The sequence below is a fragment of the Neopsephotus bourkii genome, unplaced genomic scaffold (genome assembly GCF_033783945.1).
Source record: "Neopsephotus bourkii isolate Nb327-2 ecotype Australia unplaced genomic scaffold, CSIRO-AGI_Nbou_v1 NB_1358, whole genome shotgun sequence".
NCBI classification, from domain to species: domain Eukaryota; kingdom Metazoa; phylum Chordata; class Aves; order Psittaciformes; family Psittacidae; genus Neopsephotus; species Neopsephotus bourkii.
Window position 1 is genome coordinate 3,446,443 of NW_026901837.1, and position 15,306 is coordinate 3,461,748.

At 37.7% G+C, this 15,306-nt stretch overlaps 1 protein-coding gene across 3 annotated transcripts in view; it reads right to left on the minus strand.

The window, feature by feature from the left end:
- The window catches only part of LOC133219468 (adenylate kinase 9-like), a 28,019-nt gene extending 13,364 nt beyond the window's left edge, over positions 1 to 14,655 (minus strand). For all 3 annotated transcript variants that reach the window (XM_061366803.1, XM_061366804.1, XM_061366805.1), the window contains exons 1-5: positions 14,529 to 14,655; positions 11,854 to 11,917; positions 7,881 to 7,933; positions 7,700 to 7,796; positions 2,559 to 2,671 (exon numbers count right to left, since the gene is read on the minus strand). In XM_061366803.1, coding sequence (XP_061222787.1) covers positions 2,559 to 2,671; positions 7,700 to 7,796; positions 7,881 to 7,933; positions 11,854 to 11,917; positions 14,529 to 14,645 — 444 coding nt within the window. In that variant the 5' untranslated portion in view covers positions 14,646 to 14,655. The remainder of the gene's footprint in view (positions 1 to 2,558; positions 2,672 to 7,699; positions 7,797 to 7,880; positions 7,934 to 11,853; positions 11,918 to 14,528) is intronic.
- Between the last annotated feature and the right edge of the window lie 651 nt (positions 14,656 to 15,306).

The following is a 15,306-nucleotide window of genomic DNA, read 5'->3' on the forward strand; positions in this document are numbered from 1 at the left end:
TCCCAGCCTGGTCCCTAGCTTCCTGGACTGCATCTCTCTATTCTTCCCAGGCCACCTGTCCTTGCTGCCACCTTTGTAAGCTTCTGTTTTCCCCTCAAAGTTTCCTCAGCAGCTCCTTATCCATCCAAGAAGGTCTCCTGGCCCTCCTACTGCACTTCCTTCTAGCTGGGATGCAACACTCCTGAGCTTGTAGTAGGTGATCCTTGAATATCATCCAACAGTCTTGGGCCCCCCTGCCCTCTAGGGCTATATCCCATGGAACCTTACAAAGGAGGTTCCTGAAGAAGCCAAAGTCTGCTCTCCTGAAGTCCAGGGCAGTGAGCTTGCTGCACGCTCTTCTCACTGTCCTGAGGATCTCAAATTTGACCATCTTGTGATCACTGCAACCAAGGCTGCTATGGAGCATCACATTTCCAACGAGCCCTTCCCTGTTGGTGAGCACAAGGTCAAGCATGGCACCTCTCCTTGTCAGCTCCTCTATTACTTGCAGAAGGAAACTGTCTTCCACACAATCGAGGAACCTCCTGGATTGCTTCTGCCAGGCTGTACCATCCCTCTAACAGATATCAGGGTGGTTGAAGTCCCCCATGATGATAAGGGCCTGTGAGCGTGAGGCTGCTCCTATCTGTCTATAAAGTGCTTCATCCACAGAGTCCTCTTGATCAGGCATTAAGATCAAATTGTCACAGAAACAGAAAATTGATTTCTACAGAAAATTCAAGGCTTTTGAGATTGCATTGCTAGCAATAGGTCCACTACACTCATTTCCTGAGGTATCTCTTGAAGTATTACAATAATTTAGGGTATTTCTATATTTCTACAGTCATGTAGCTGACATGACTGCTATATGACACAGCATATTTTGAAACAGGGAAGGAGAAATTTGATCTGATATGTTTTCTGCTTTGAAAAGTGCATTTTCTGTCCTTTTTCTTGGAGGGAAAATATTTCTCTAAATTGGTCTGCTAATAACAGTATTTCATCATTTCCAGAGTTATCTAGAATCTCCCTTCTCCCTTTCTTTTTGATATAATGAAAATGGTTACAATTCTAACATACTTATGAAAACAGCTTGAACCCACTGAAATCAAAAGCGATATTATACATTTGACTTTGGGACAAGGATTTTGAATGAGCACTCAGTCTCAGTCATCTTCCCAGGGGAGAAGATGATGTAACTGCGTGAAGTCAAGAATTCTGTGTTCTTTCTAGTGTAGTTAGTATCACTCTTCTATTTGTACTGTTGCACATGAAACTATACAACATATCTTCTCAAGAACTAGGATTTCTCAGTATCTGGTGTTGAAACAAAGATGGACTTTCTGTAGCTGAAAAAAAAAAACTGCCAGAGAAGCAGCACACTGATACGTTTCTCTGATGTTTGAAGATCTTTCTATGAGCACAGAAAGAAAGCTTTAAAATAGGCACTCACAAATTTTCATTATGGTCAAACAAACTAAGTCTCGAAAATATGACTTTCACAGAATTAGATCTTGCAAAGTCATAGACTAGGTCCATATATTGGAATTTAGTATCTGTCTAACCACATAGATATTACAGCTACAATCAAAATCCCAATAAGAATGTAGCACAACACCAGAGGCTGATTTTTCAGAGTTGGCTTGGCAGCTCTTTCTGCACATTCAGAGTAAAAGATGGAAATACTCTAGCTGATAAAAAAAATTGCAAGAGGAAAGGACTGAGCCCTTGTTCATTATTATATATACCACTACTTCATCTGCATGGAATCTGGCAAAACTTGGTGTGGGCCAGCTAGTATTCTCCCCTGGTAAATAGCTGGGCACAATCTGCAGAATGTCACAAGCCTGGGTTTTTTCCCAGCAGGCAGTTTGGACACAGCCATGCCATTCTGGCTAACAAGATAGATGAACTGTGTTCTGCCAAAGCAGTTGGCTTGATGCCTGAAGAGTCACTCTTGATTCGTTTTATTTACTAATATGTACGTAGCCGGCAAGTCCATTCTTCGAAGTTACACTGAGTAGGTCTTCTTAATCCTATACTAACAAAGATTTGTATTTCTCTCTCTATGATAATATCAGAGTTACTTTTGTAAAACGCCTGGTCTGTCACATTACTGTCATGAAGAAATTGAGATTTGTAAGTGAGAGGAGTTAATAGTAACTAAGAAGCAGTTTCACAATTATTGAGTACAAAATGAAACAATTAGCTCTCTAACATCCGTATATGAAAAGGTTCTTCCAGAAACACATTCATGGCAGATGCACATGTATCCAAAATTCCGTAATAATCGTGTTATTCACAGTTTTTTTGAAAACCTGTGCCTTCTATTTGTTAGAAATGCAAAAACTAAGTGCTATTGACGTTTTAGGATAATGTTCATTATTTTACATGAGTAATACTTATAATGGAGTGAACTAGTGTAATTTCATTCCAATACAAAAGAGAAGAATTTATTATTGCTCAAAAAAATACTATGTGCAAATGCAAAAGGAAAAACATTATCTTTTGACATATGCAGCATATGAGTTCAATAGTAATTAGAAAAATTACTAGCAAGTTACTGAAGATGACATTACCTTAATGTTGATCAGGAAATCCGGTTTTAATTTTAGATTCTTTATTTTCTCTACTTGCTGTGAAACAGTCATGTATTCCTCTGACAGAGAAGGAAATCCACTGAGAACATAACCTGCCAAATGCATTTTATTAAATATACCTATTAGAAGATTATGACAAATACAGCAGAAGTTACACTCACCTCCTTTAAAAAATACATGTATTTAATGGCACAATTCTAAACCATGTACATGACATAACAGTATTAAGAAAATTCGGCACCCATGTCTACTTCAGATGAAATACAAACAAAAGGGTGTTTTCAACTTGATAAAGGGCTCTCAAAGTCTGTGAACTCAGTTAAGAAACATAAGAAAGATGTAGACATTAAAGACCATACTCAGACCACCTGCTTCATATGTCTAGCTCAGACACTGGAGCATGAAAAATTAATAAGCTTTTAGTGACCACTTTTGCTACTATAAGACTTTGTAAAAAGCATAGCAAAAGGAAGACAACCTATGATACAAAACATTTTAACTACAAGTCCAGGCTTTTTATACAGCCTTTACAGATCTTCACTTCTATGGACAATCATAGAAGTATAGAAAAGTTAGGGTTGGAAAGGACCTTAAGATTGTCTAGTTCCAACCCCTTGCCATGGGGCAGGGACACCTCACGCTAAACCAGGTCACCCAAGGCTCTGTCCAGCCTGGCTTTGAACACTGCCAGGGATGGAGCATTCACAACTTCCCTGGGCAACCCATTCCAGTGCCTCACCTCCCTAACAGGAAAGAACTTCCTTCTTATATCCAATCTAAATTTTCTTTTCTAGGATTTAACCCATTACACCTTGCCCTATCACTACAGTCCCTAATGAAGAGTCCCTCCCCAGCATCCCTATAGCCTCCCTTCAGATACTGGTAGGCTGCTATGAGGTCTCCATGCAGCCTTCTCTTCTCCAGGCTGAACAGCCCCAACTTTCTCAGCCTATCTTCATATGGGAGGTGCTCCAGTCCCCTGATCATCCTCGTGGCCCTCCTCTGGACTTTTTCCAACAGTTCCATGTCCTTTATACGTTGAGGACACCAGAACTGCACACAATACTCCAAGTGAGGTCTCATGAGAGCAGAATAAAGGGGCAGGATCACCTCCTTCCACCTGCTGGTCATGTTCCTTTTGATGCAGCCCAGGATATGGTTGGCTTTCTGGGCTGTGAGCGCACACTGCTGGCTCGTGTTAAGTTTTTCAGCAACTAACACCCCCAAGTCCTTCTCCGCAGGGCTGCTCTGAATCTCTTCTCTGCCCAACCTGTAGCTGTGCCTAGGATTGCTCTGACCCAGGTATAGGACCTTGCACTTAGCATGGTTAAACTGCATAAGGTTGGCATCAGCCCAGCTCACAAGCATGTCAAGGTCTCTCTGGATGGCATTCCTTCCTTCCAACGTATCAACCGAACCACACATCTTGGTGTCATTGGCAAACTTGCTGAGGGCGCACTCAGTCTCACTGTCCATGTCACTGACAAAGATGTTGAACAAGACTGATCCGAACTCCGATCCCTGAGGGAAACCACTTGTTACAGGTCTCCGGCTGGATATTGAGCCATTGACCACAGCTCTTTGCGTGTGGCCATCCAGCCAGTTCTTTATCCACCCAGTGGTCCATCTATCAAATTGATGTCTGTCCAATTTAGAGACAAGGATGACATGTGGGACAGTGTTCAATGCTTTGTACAAGTCCAGGTAGATGATGTCAAACGCTCTACCCCTGTCCATCAGTTCTCTAGCCCTATCATAGAAGGCCACCAAATTGGTCAGGCAGGATTTCCCCTTAGTGAAGCCAGGCTGGCTGTCACCAAGCACCTTGTTGTTTTTCATGTGCCTCAGCATGTCTTCCAGGAGAATCTGCTTCAAGATTTTGCCAGGCACAGAGGTGAGACTGACTGGTCTGTATTTTGCTGGATCATCCATTTTCTGTTTCTTGAAAATGGGGGTTATATTTGACTTTTTTCCAGTTGTAGGGAACTTCACCTGACTGCCATGATTTTTCAAATATAATGGCCAGTGGCTTAGCAGCTTCATTCCCAAGCACCTTCAGGACCCGCAGATAGATTTCATCAGGACCCATGGATTTGTGCACGTTCAGGTTCTTAAGATGGTCTTGAACCAGATCCTCTCCTGCAGTGGGCCCAAGGTCTTCATTCTCACAGTCCCTGTGTCTGCCTTCCAAGACTTGGGTGGTGTGGTCAGAGCATTTTTTTAGTAATTTTTCACAATAAATTGAGCCTGAATAGCCCTTTGGGATACACAGTGCTCATGGAACTTAAATCCTCTCAAAAGGAGGCACCAGGAACACAGTGTGCATATTGAAGCACCTAACTTCACAAGCCTCCATTTACTCAGGATTCACAATGCTGAGTCCTCTTTGGCAGACAGACACCAAATGTCTTGTGGTAATAATACCTTCTTCCTAGTATCAGAGTGCTCAGCCTGACACATGAACTTATGGCTTCAAATTCGTGGGGTAGTACTGTAGCTACTAATGGCTGCATGCAGTGCAGTAAGAACTACTGTATAGCAAGGAACTCAATATTCATGAGGCCAGAATGAGAGACTAAACAACAATCAGGTGAATTTTTTAAGTCTAATAGTGAGAATTTTCCCTCAGAGAAATGGTTCATGCTCAAAATGCATAGAACTTTATGTAATAACATTTAAACGCAAGACTAGTACAAAAACATAGTAGTCTTTGTAAGAGGTATTAGGACTGAAGATGACTCTTTCTTTGGGGATCTATTATCCATACATGCAAAATTTATATCGTCATTCCTCTAGGAAGCACACAGTGACCCACATCTTGAGTGTTTCCATGCGAGCTCATTTGAGCTTTCTCACTGGGGTGTGGATTAGAAGACTGCAGCAAATAATGGCACACGCAAGGCTAGAGCACCCACCTTTCCCACAGAAAGTGTGTGTAGATAGGTCAATATGCATTCTTGGAAAAGAGACTGTGTGCTTGTAAATTGTCCGTGTTTGAGACAGGGTTTGCATGTTCAAGTATACTGTTTGGAATTAGTTTCAGGAGGGTGTTCAGAAATTTGCAGGTGTTGATTAATATTTGGCAAGTGCCTAGTGCTGTGGATTGTCTGTTTTGTGGCTAATATTGAACCTTTTCACAGATCACCAGTTCATTGATTATCAGTTAATTGCTTGTCCTTAATAACTATAAACAACTTTGGTCCTGATATAAGTCAGACTAATTGAACAGTTTCCCTGTGACATAGATTTTTCATTTGTAAATATCATTTAGGTTAACATATGAACTTCTGGTTGTTTTCTTACTCTATTAAAAAAAATAATTAGCAAGCATGTCAGCTAAATAGGGCTTATAATTCTGTATTTCCTTACCTACAATACCCTAAGTTATGTTTCCATTCCCTAACTTATTTTTTAAAAAGACATTATCTCAAGAAATAGCTTCATATCTGACCTTCAGAAGTACAAAAAAAAAAAAAAAAAAACCACAACAAAAACAGTTTTTACTGACTTAAAATTTTTTTTAATAACTTGCTTTAGGACTTCCAAATAACTTTGACAAATCAGTCTCCAACATGTGTTTATTATTTAAGTCAGAAGAATATAACTGAAAATACCTTACTGCGTGTACTGTTTGGAAACTTCTATTTTACAATGTTAAAACTAAATGTTCAAAGTAAAAAACATTTTGAACTAAATGTTCAAAGTAAAAAACCCTCTCATGCAAACTGTTTTTAAAATCTTTAATGAATAATTAACAGTGAATTGACTGATTAGTTCCTGCTGAAAGTCTACTTAAGCTTTCCAAGGATTATATTAATATCATTGTTGCTAAATAAAAAATCGTAAGAACTAGAAAATACTTAAAAATTGGTTTTGGAGCTGAGATCTAGTTTGCAGGATAAATAGTAAGAATTCTACTCCTTGCTACTTTGGGGCACCTGTAATATAGAAAATGGCTTGGCTACAAAAACCCAGACTTGTATCAATTTCATAGACATGTTTCCAGTCTCTAGGATCTTTGTAGTACTCTGTGATAGACACATTTTAGGCATTCATCACCAGTGTGACTCAGAGGGGAACTCAGATAACATCTCTTCGTGCTTCTAATAAAGACCTGACATGGATTAAGAGACTGGCAGTTCTGGTGCTACTTCCTCCCTCATAATTTTGTTTCTTCATAATCTCCTTTTTAAAAAAGTTCTCTATTTCTCTTTTGCATAGTGTTTTAAAAGCCTAGTTTCACCAGGTAAGGCTGCAACTGTTGCAAAACTGTTGAGTCTTGGACTAGGAAAGGAACAAAAGCCATTGCAACTGAAAGTTCATAGAAGCGTGCTAGCTTTCAGAGCAGTAGAATGTTACGTTTGTAACATTTTCTTGTCACTATATCTGTCTCTCTCCTATAATGGAAATTTCAAATAAGAGCAGCAGCAGGAAAAAGAAACTACATTTTCTTTTACTTTCTTTCCACTTAGCAATATATTTGTTTTCTCTTCAGAAAAACACGTTCAGATTCTAGCAAAGATCTACAGTGCTAGACTTAACAGCCTCAATTAACATCATCTTTCCTCAAAATCTATCACTACCAAGACTATTCTCATCCAACTTATTCCCAGTGACAAGAGACAAAGCAAATAAACAATTTTGTAAGAAGAAAAAAAAAAAAAGGGCTAATAGTTTGCATTTTCAATTTTTTTTTTTTTTTTTGCTGTCTTGTTTCCCTTCCTCATTATTTTAAACGTTCAATATATTTTTGCCAGTGGGATTTTGTTGTTGTTGTTCTTACAGAAATATTCAAGAGAAAAAAATCTGTATTTTAAGCCATAGAACTTTTCTAACCAGATACTACTGTTAAATGAGAATCATAGGAACACTTAAAATTTGGGGCAAATTCATTTTCTCAAAATTAACACAACATAGGACTGGTATGACACTTTCTGATCTCCCATATTAGTAAATTCATCCTTAAATACATTCTCAGTTTAGAAGTATTCCACAACTTAAGGAGCACAAGAAAAAGTTCTACTGTCTAAAATAAATTATATTTGAGCAGTAATGGATGCAAAGTGTATCATAATTGTAGCCAGCTCATTCTAAGAAGCTTAAGTTATAAATATACTTACCAAAATGAGTAACTTGTGGTGACTCAATCTTTTTCAGAATCATTTCTGTAACCAGTTCTTCGGAAATACTTTGACCTTTAAAAAGCAACTCTTGACACTAAGGTAAAATTCAAAACGTAGTCTTACATAATATGTATTTCTCAAGAATGTGACAAAACTCAGTGAAAGGTAAGACATTTACCTTAAACCCATACTCTGTTTTTTCTTGAATATTTGTTTGGATTACTTCCAAAGCTGAGGAAACACATTAGACGGAATAAATTTAAAATAATTAATAAAACACATATTCTATAAAGACATGTACATGCAGATACATACATACACAGTCACACATAGGAGTATGAGTATATCTTTCATCCAGAGACGATATTGTCTTTAGCCACAGAGTGTGTCTTTCTAAGTTACAGCAACTTAAATCTTTTATTTCATTCCCTTAGTAACTTATCCCGAGCTCCAGTACTGGAAAATCTTAATATTGTAAAGCCTTAATATTGATCTTAAGGCTCCTGGGCTGTATCAAAAGGAGTGTGACCAGCAGGTCAAAGGAGGTGATCCTGCCCCTCTACTCTGCTCTCGTGAGACCTCACTTGGAGTATTGTGTGCAGTTCTGGTGTCCTCAACATAAAAAGAACATGGAACTGTTGGAACAAGTCCAGATGAGGCCACGAGGATGATCAGGGGACTGGAGCACCTCCTGTATGAAGACAGCCTGAGAAAGTTGTGGCTATTCAGCCTGGAGAAGAGAAGGCTGGGTGGAGACCTCATAGCAGCCTTCCAGTATCTGAAGGGGGCATATAGGGATTCTGGGGATGGACTCTTCATTAGGGACTGTAATGATAGGACAAAGGGTAACAGGTTAACACTTAAACAGGGGAGGTTGAGATTGGATGTAAGGAAGAAGTTCTTTACTGTAAAGGTGGTGAGGCACTGCAATAGGGTGCCCAGGGAAGTTGCGAATGCTCCATCCCTGGTGGTGTTCAAGGCCAGGTTGGACAGAGCCTTGGGTGACCTGGTTTAGTGAGAGGTGTCCCTGCTCATGGCACAGGGGTTGGAACTAGATGATCTTCATGTCCTTTCCAACCCTAACTATTCTATGATTCTATGTATGTGTGCTCCAAGCAACCAGACTGTTTTTGAATGAACAGCTATTATATTTAGGGCCATTATTATATTTTGTCATCCAGAACTTGGTACCTTCTGGCAATGTCTGGGTAGATGACTTCCCTACTCTCTAATCCTACAAATAATACCAATAAATGCACAACAGAAGCCTTGCAGGATTACTTTAACTAATGACTTATAGCAAATTGGCATTACTGCTGTGTAATACAGATATGTTTTTGAGCTCAAACACTTCACAGATTTTAAAAGTAGGGTTTAGAAAAAGAACTGTTTAGACACACAGAACTATCTGATTTTAAAAAGATCTTAAAAAAACATTCCTTATATAGTCTAATTATCTAAAATTAAATAAATATTAAATTTAACACCCATTAAATTCAAACACCTGTTTTCTGTCTCCATGAACAGCAACATCATAGCAGAATTATCCTGGAAGTCTTTCACACTTCTATACCATTGAAAGAAGCAAACACTTAAAAGTTTTCAAATACCCTTAAGACCACATCTATCTTATTGATAAACTAGGCCAGGGAAAGGTCCTGAAGCCAGGTGACTGATACCTATATATACAGCTAAAATCTTTCTTCCTAAAACCTGGCGGCTGTTTTCAAACTGTTCCTAGTAGTAATGATGACTTGCTGATACTATTCTTCATACTGTGAATAGGTGCTTAGGAGAACAGTATTTGCCATAGGCCAAAACTGAGACAGGAAATGTACTAAGCAATACAAATAACTGAAAATCAGCACTGTATACATACCCTGACCCTGATTTATTTATGAGTATAAATTATTTACCAATTAATTGGAGAAATTGATAGAAAGTATTATGTGAAATTAAAAAGACTGCAAACTATTCCATTGAATAATTCTCTAGCATCTTGGATTATTTTTTAACAGATACTGATACACTGGAGTGAGTCCATTGGAGGGCACCAAGATGATTAGAAGTGCTGAGCATACTAGGAGCAGTCAAAAGAACTGACCTTGTTCAGCCTGGAGAAAACAGGATAGCTCCTACTGCTGTCTAAAACCACTTACTGGCAAGGCACAAAGACAGAACCACTCCTTTCACAGAAGTGCAGATGGGACAGGAAGCACCACACACAAGCAGGAACATGAGGAATTCCAGGGGGGTAATTAGGAAGCAATTTTTCATTGTGAAGGTAGTCAAACATTGCAAAGTGTTGCCCAGAGAGGTCATGGAGTCTCTGTCCTTAGAGATACTCCAGATTCAGCTGGACATAGTCCTCAGCAACCTTCACTAGTTGATCCTGCTTTGAGTGGAAGGTTGGACTCAATGACCTCTGGAGGTCACAGAATCATATAACGGTTTGAGTTGGAAAGGACCTTAAAGCTCATCTAGTTCCAGCTTTATGCCATAGGCAGGAACACCTTCCACTAGACTAGGTTGCTCAAAGCCCCCTCCAACCTGGCCTTGAACACTGCCAGGATGTGTAGAGGATGACTAGCTAAAAATTACTTCTCCCACATTCATGTTTATATATGTTGAATTTCTTTGTTTCTTTGGTTTTGGTTTTTTAATGTGGAAAATTAAAAAAATTGATAGACATTTGTCAGTAGGGGTTTAAATACATTCAAACAGTGTGGATTGGCTTAAGTACGTTCCTAAGATCGCTTTGAATTTCGTTCTGATCTATGTTTTAGACCAAGCATTAATATTTTGTTGGCCAATACTATGAATTAAAAAAATTCTATTTACATAAGTCAAAATAGAACTTTATTAAAACAGAATTTTACCATGTTATAATTCAAAATCTTCAAAATAAAATAAGGACACACCATTTGGTAAATAACCCTACATACTCACAGGAATAAAAAGTGTTACACTATCCACTAGAGGGATTTTATTAGAATAATAAAAAATGCCAGGGGACACATTTAAAAGAAAAAAAAAAAAAGGCAATGAAAATGGATACATAGTTTTTTCATAAACAGAATAACTGTACACATATGCACCATAAAATCAGATTTATAACTTGGTGTTCCCAAAGAGGCACTCAAGAAACTAATTCATAGTTAAGGTTATGATGTGCTTTCAGTGTTTCCACTTAAAAAATTATATTAGCCTTCAAACTTATAAGACAAATCTGGTGGAAAAGTTTTCTTTTTCATAAAACTTAAGTGAATAAATCAAGATTTGTGATTTATAATGTCACAGATACAGGGCTTAAAAAAAAAAACACCCAGATTTATTTACTGCTGACAAAATTAGTGCAAAAGAAAACTGCCAGAGAATTATTTTTTTGTGTAGGAAACTACTTTCTTGCAGAGATGCCTCAGGATATATTGAAAATAGCTGTCTAGTGATATAATGACAGGGAACAAGATAATGTTACAAGTGACGGGTTTTACTCTAGAGATCTTAAAAAATCTTTGATGGCAGAGACTCTTTAAAATGGAGCTAGATAGTTTAGAAAATGAAATTATATCTTCTATTCTGGTAAATGCATGGTGGAAGAAATTAACTACACCTTCTGAAACAAGCCATCAGATAATTTTGTTTTAGAAATTTGAAAGTGCCAGCTCCTATTCCTTCCATTATTACTCGTGCTGATCCAAAAACTACATTTCTGGTTCATGGAGTTCCTGGAGTCCCCCTTTGTATTAGTTACTGCACAAACAGAAAGGAAAGATTTTTCTTATTTTTCATGGTCTGTACTGAAAAATCTCTGTGCTCTCTGGAGTTGAATGAGTTGCCTCCATGTGAACAAGGGTCACATGAACCATCTTACAGGACTGGGAACAGAATTTAATCATGTGTTATGTATATCCCCATCTGAAAAAATTAAAACCAGAAAAATTAAAAATAAGCTGTTTTCTAATCCTCTCTACAACTAAAGGCTATCTTTCAGCAATTGCATTTCTGGAAAAATGGTTACTTGGTCCCTACTGGTAGTCCTTACCTCATTCAGAAACCTGCCATTTTGAATTACAGGCAACAGTGAGGACATTCTAAACCAAAAGCTATTATGAAGCCAATGCAATGTTCAAAATATAGTATATGTTTACCGTCTATGAAAATGCATTTCCATATTTGTGCCAATTTTCTAGCCAATGTTTTCTTTCCAGAACCCTTAAAATAAAAAATACACATTTAAAAGGAAAACAGGTACAAAGAAAAAAAACCCAACCAACCAACCTAAAAATATTACACAATAAGGAATACGTTTTCACATGCTAAAAGCAATTAAAAGCTACCACCAGGATTAGGACCTCTGAGTTATGCATAGACACATGGACAAACACAAACATTCTTTTTAATACCATCCTTTATTTTAACGGCCCAGCATTGCTAATATACTGTGACTGCCTTTTGCCATTAATTATCTTGAAAGTAATCACATTGACTTTGTTTCTGAGTATCTCTATCTAAAATTCAGCTATGATTTGCCCATAAATTCCTATGAGAAGTTCATTAGGACTCAATTTTATTACCTTCAGTCTCAAAGCAAATTATGATGCAAATCTGATAAGATTTGAGTAAGATACAGAGGAATAATATTCTTTGACTAAACCACTGAATATAAAAAACCTGCTCTTGTTAGTCCACAAACCTGGTTTAGATACTGACAAAATGTTTATTTTATTGCTTACATGAATCCTGAGGAAACAGAACCAAGAGTAATGAGGCCTCTAAGGTCTACCTGCGAGGTACAGCTGCAGAAATGGGATTTTGCAAAACTCACCACCTTCTACCCTTAGGATTATGTCCTTTTCTCAAGGACATACAAAACCACCTTTTTTGACAGTCTGTTTGCCCTAGATAAATTCTATTATTAAAAAATAGTAAAAATCCCACATATAAACACATTCTCAGTTAAGAGTGTATCAGTAAACACTCCAGCCTACTCATACCTTTTATCTTACAGGTGTGATGAGAATATATACATATGGCTTTGCTTTAACAGCAATGTGATTAATTTAAAAGATGTATCTTAAATAAGATAGATGATCTACACAACAGCTGCCATATAGATATTATCATAAAAGCAGAATTTAATTCCTTTCTCTTCTGCCCAGGCCTGTGCAATTTCAAACCTTTGTTAAAATTTGCATTAATATCAAGCACCTACTGAGGGCACTGATTTCAGATGAGAATATATATTTATTCAATGGCTTTTGCATTGTCTTTTAATGAGTATTTTATGCTGGTTTGTTCTATAAAAATGTAAAATTATCTTCTTTGTGTAAAGTTACAAATTCTATGTTTAAAATAAGGCAAGCCAGTCTGCTGTAGTTTTCTACTGAGCTGAATACACTGTTTCATCGTGAACCTAAGGAACACTTTTGGCTATCACCTTAGATAGTCTCACTTTGATGTTTGCATCTCATCCACTTGCATAACACCACCCTGCCTCCTTTCTCAGTTTGGTCAGATGTAAAGATTTGCAGTCAAGCATTACCTAGCAACTAGAGCCAAGGAGCAAAAAAGGATGTACAACTGTGCAAACAAACACTAGGGTTGAAAGCCTTCCAGCCCGCTGAAAGTCTTTAAAGAAAGGAAACATAGCCGCATCTTAGCACTATGGCCATTTCCCATGATATAACTTGCCACCATCATGTGACTATGTGCTGGTATACTGCACCACAGCATGGCTCTACATTAGTGCATGGTGTGGAGCAGAGCGGGACTGGGGCTTGACTTGGTGGGTCAACTGTCATCAAAGTTTGGGTTGATTGCCAGTTCTAGGTGCACACTGTCTGCCTTTCTACCTGCTAGGCACAGCAAAGCAAATTTCCATACTGTGGTTTCAGGCTCTGTTGTGGTAGCTAACAGAATCACACACAAATGCAGAGGGCAGACTGCTAGAGGACCTTGCTTTCACACTGGTAATGGGGTGCTCTGAAGGCATCTTTCACAGGCAACTGCAACATTCAAGAGAAAGCAGCTTTCAGGGCACCAGTGGTATGTTTAAGTGCATACCAGATTGAGTAGACATTAGGCAGCCTTGCACCACAAAAGAACCCCCTTCAGCAAACTGATGTGCTAATGTAAAACCACATATAGAGTCTTCTAAATTTAGGAAAAAAAAAATAAAAGTCTAGGATTACAAAACATCAAATGTTCCTAAGTAAAGAAGGCCACAAATTATTTGAGAAAAAAAGACACCTTGAATTATAGTTAAAATATAGTACAAATCTCCTTACTGGAACAGCTCGGTGTATGTCAGTTATTCCCAAATATATAACATAAAATTATGTCAGTGTTTTTAGTAATAAAATATTTAATATCTCATTGCATGTCTTAAAGTCAGTATATTAACCTGATGGTTCTTTTATGCCTATTTATGTCTTTAATCTGTCAAGATTTTTACAAGTTACAACACTGAAATAAGATAAAACCAATCCAGTTGCCAATGTGAAAAGAGAAGAAACTTTTGGAGCAACATGTGACTTTTAAGTACAGTTATAACAATTTCAATTGTAACTGATTGGTCACTCAGGCCAAAATTTGGTCTCATTAAATGAGATTAGAATCTTTACCAAACTGCAGGATTTGCAAAGTGCAAAAGAGAAAAAAGTAGGTCTTTGATCATTTTGGCTGTGTTACTAATCTAATTTTTTGAGTATAAAAAGTATAACTGTTACTAGAATTTAACAGTTATATATGTTATTATATTTGAGTATAAAAGTATAACTGTTATTAGAATATCTTAAGAACAAATTTCTATTGGACATCTTACTGGCTTTCCAAGGATAATTAAACAAGTGGGTTTGGACAACAGAAAGGATTTTTCAGCTTCATCTTCACTGAAGATGTCTGCAAAGGGCTGAGCTTGTTTTTCCTCTGATGAAGCCATATATATTAGCCAGGACTGGAAAAAAAACAAAACAAAAAACCGAGCTTGCTATAAAATACATACTTGTAAAATGACACATACTTAAAAAAGGAACTGAATCATAATGTGGTGAAAGATGAATCGTTTTGTGACAAAAGCTGTTACAAGAAGAGCACCATCACTGTCAATGGAATTACTTGCTGAGTCCACAGCTGTGTATGTGAGTAAGGCTTTGTAGAATTAATTAATGATCTGTTCTGTCATCCTCACATAAATCCCAGCTCTTTTAGGACTGGGACTACACATCCAGTGCTATGCAACAGAGTAAAACAGCAGTTTCTAGTCAAGGTAAGCTGGAGCAAAATTTGGGTGGGTCTTTCCAACAGGTGGAGTCCAAAAACATGAGGTGCCTGATAAAGCCTTTTTGAAGAAGGCAAACCAAAACCTTGCTTTCTTTAGAGAAACACTTAAGTCTCAACCCCACGCCCACCCCAGTCATTTTAAAATTCTCTACTTCAGGTTGAAAATTTGAAAATGTTTGTTTTGGAACTTTAAACTGAAACACTCAGATACTTTCAGAATAAGACCTTCTGAATAACAGGGGAAGTATTTTAGTGTTAAGAAACCTACCACATACAAACCAAGCCTCCATTTCTCTCACACAAACTCACTGGCTGAACTT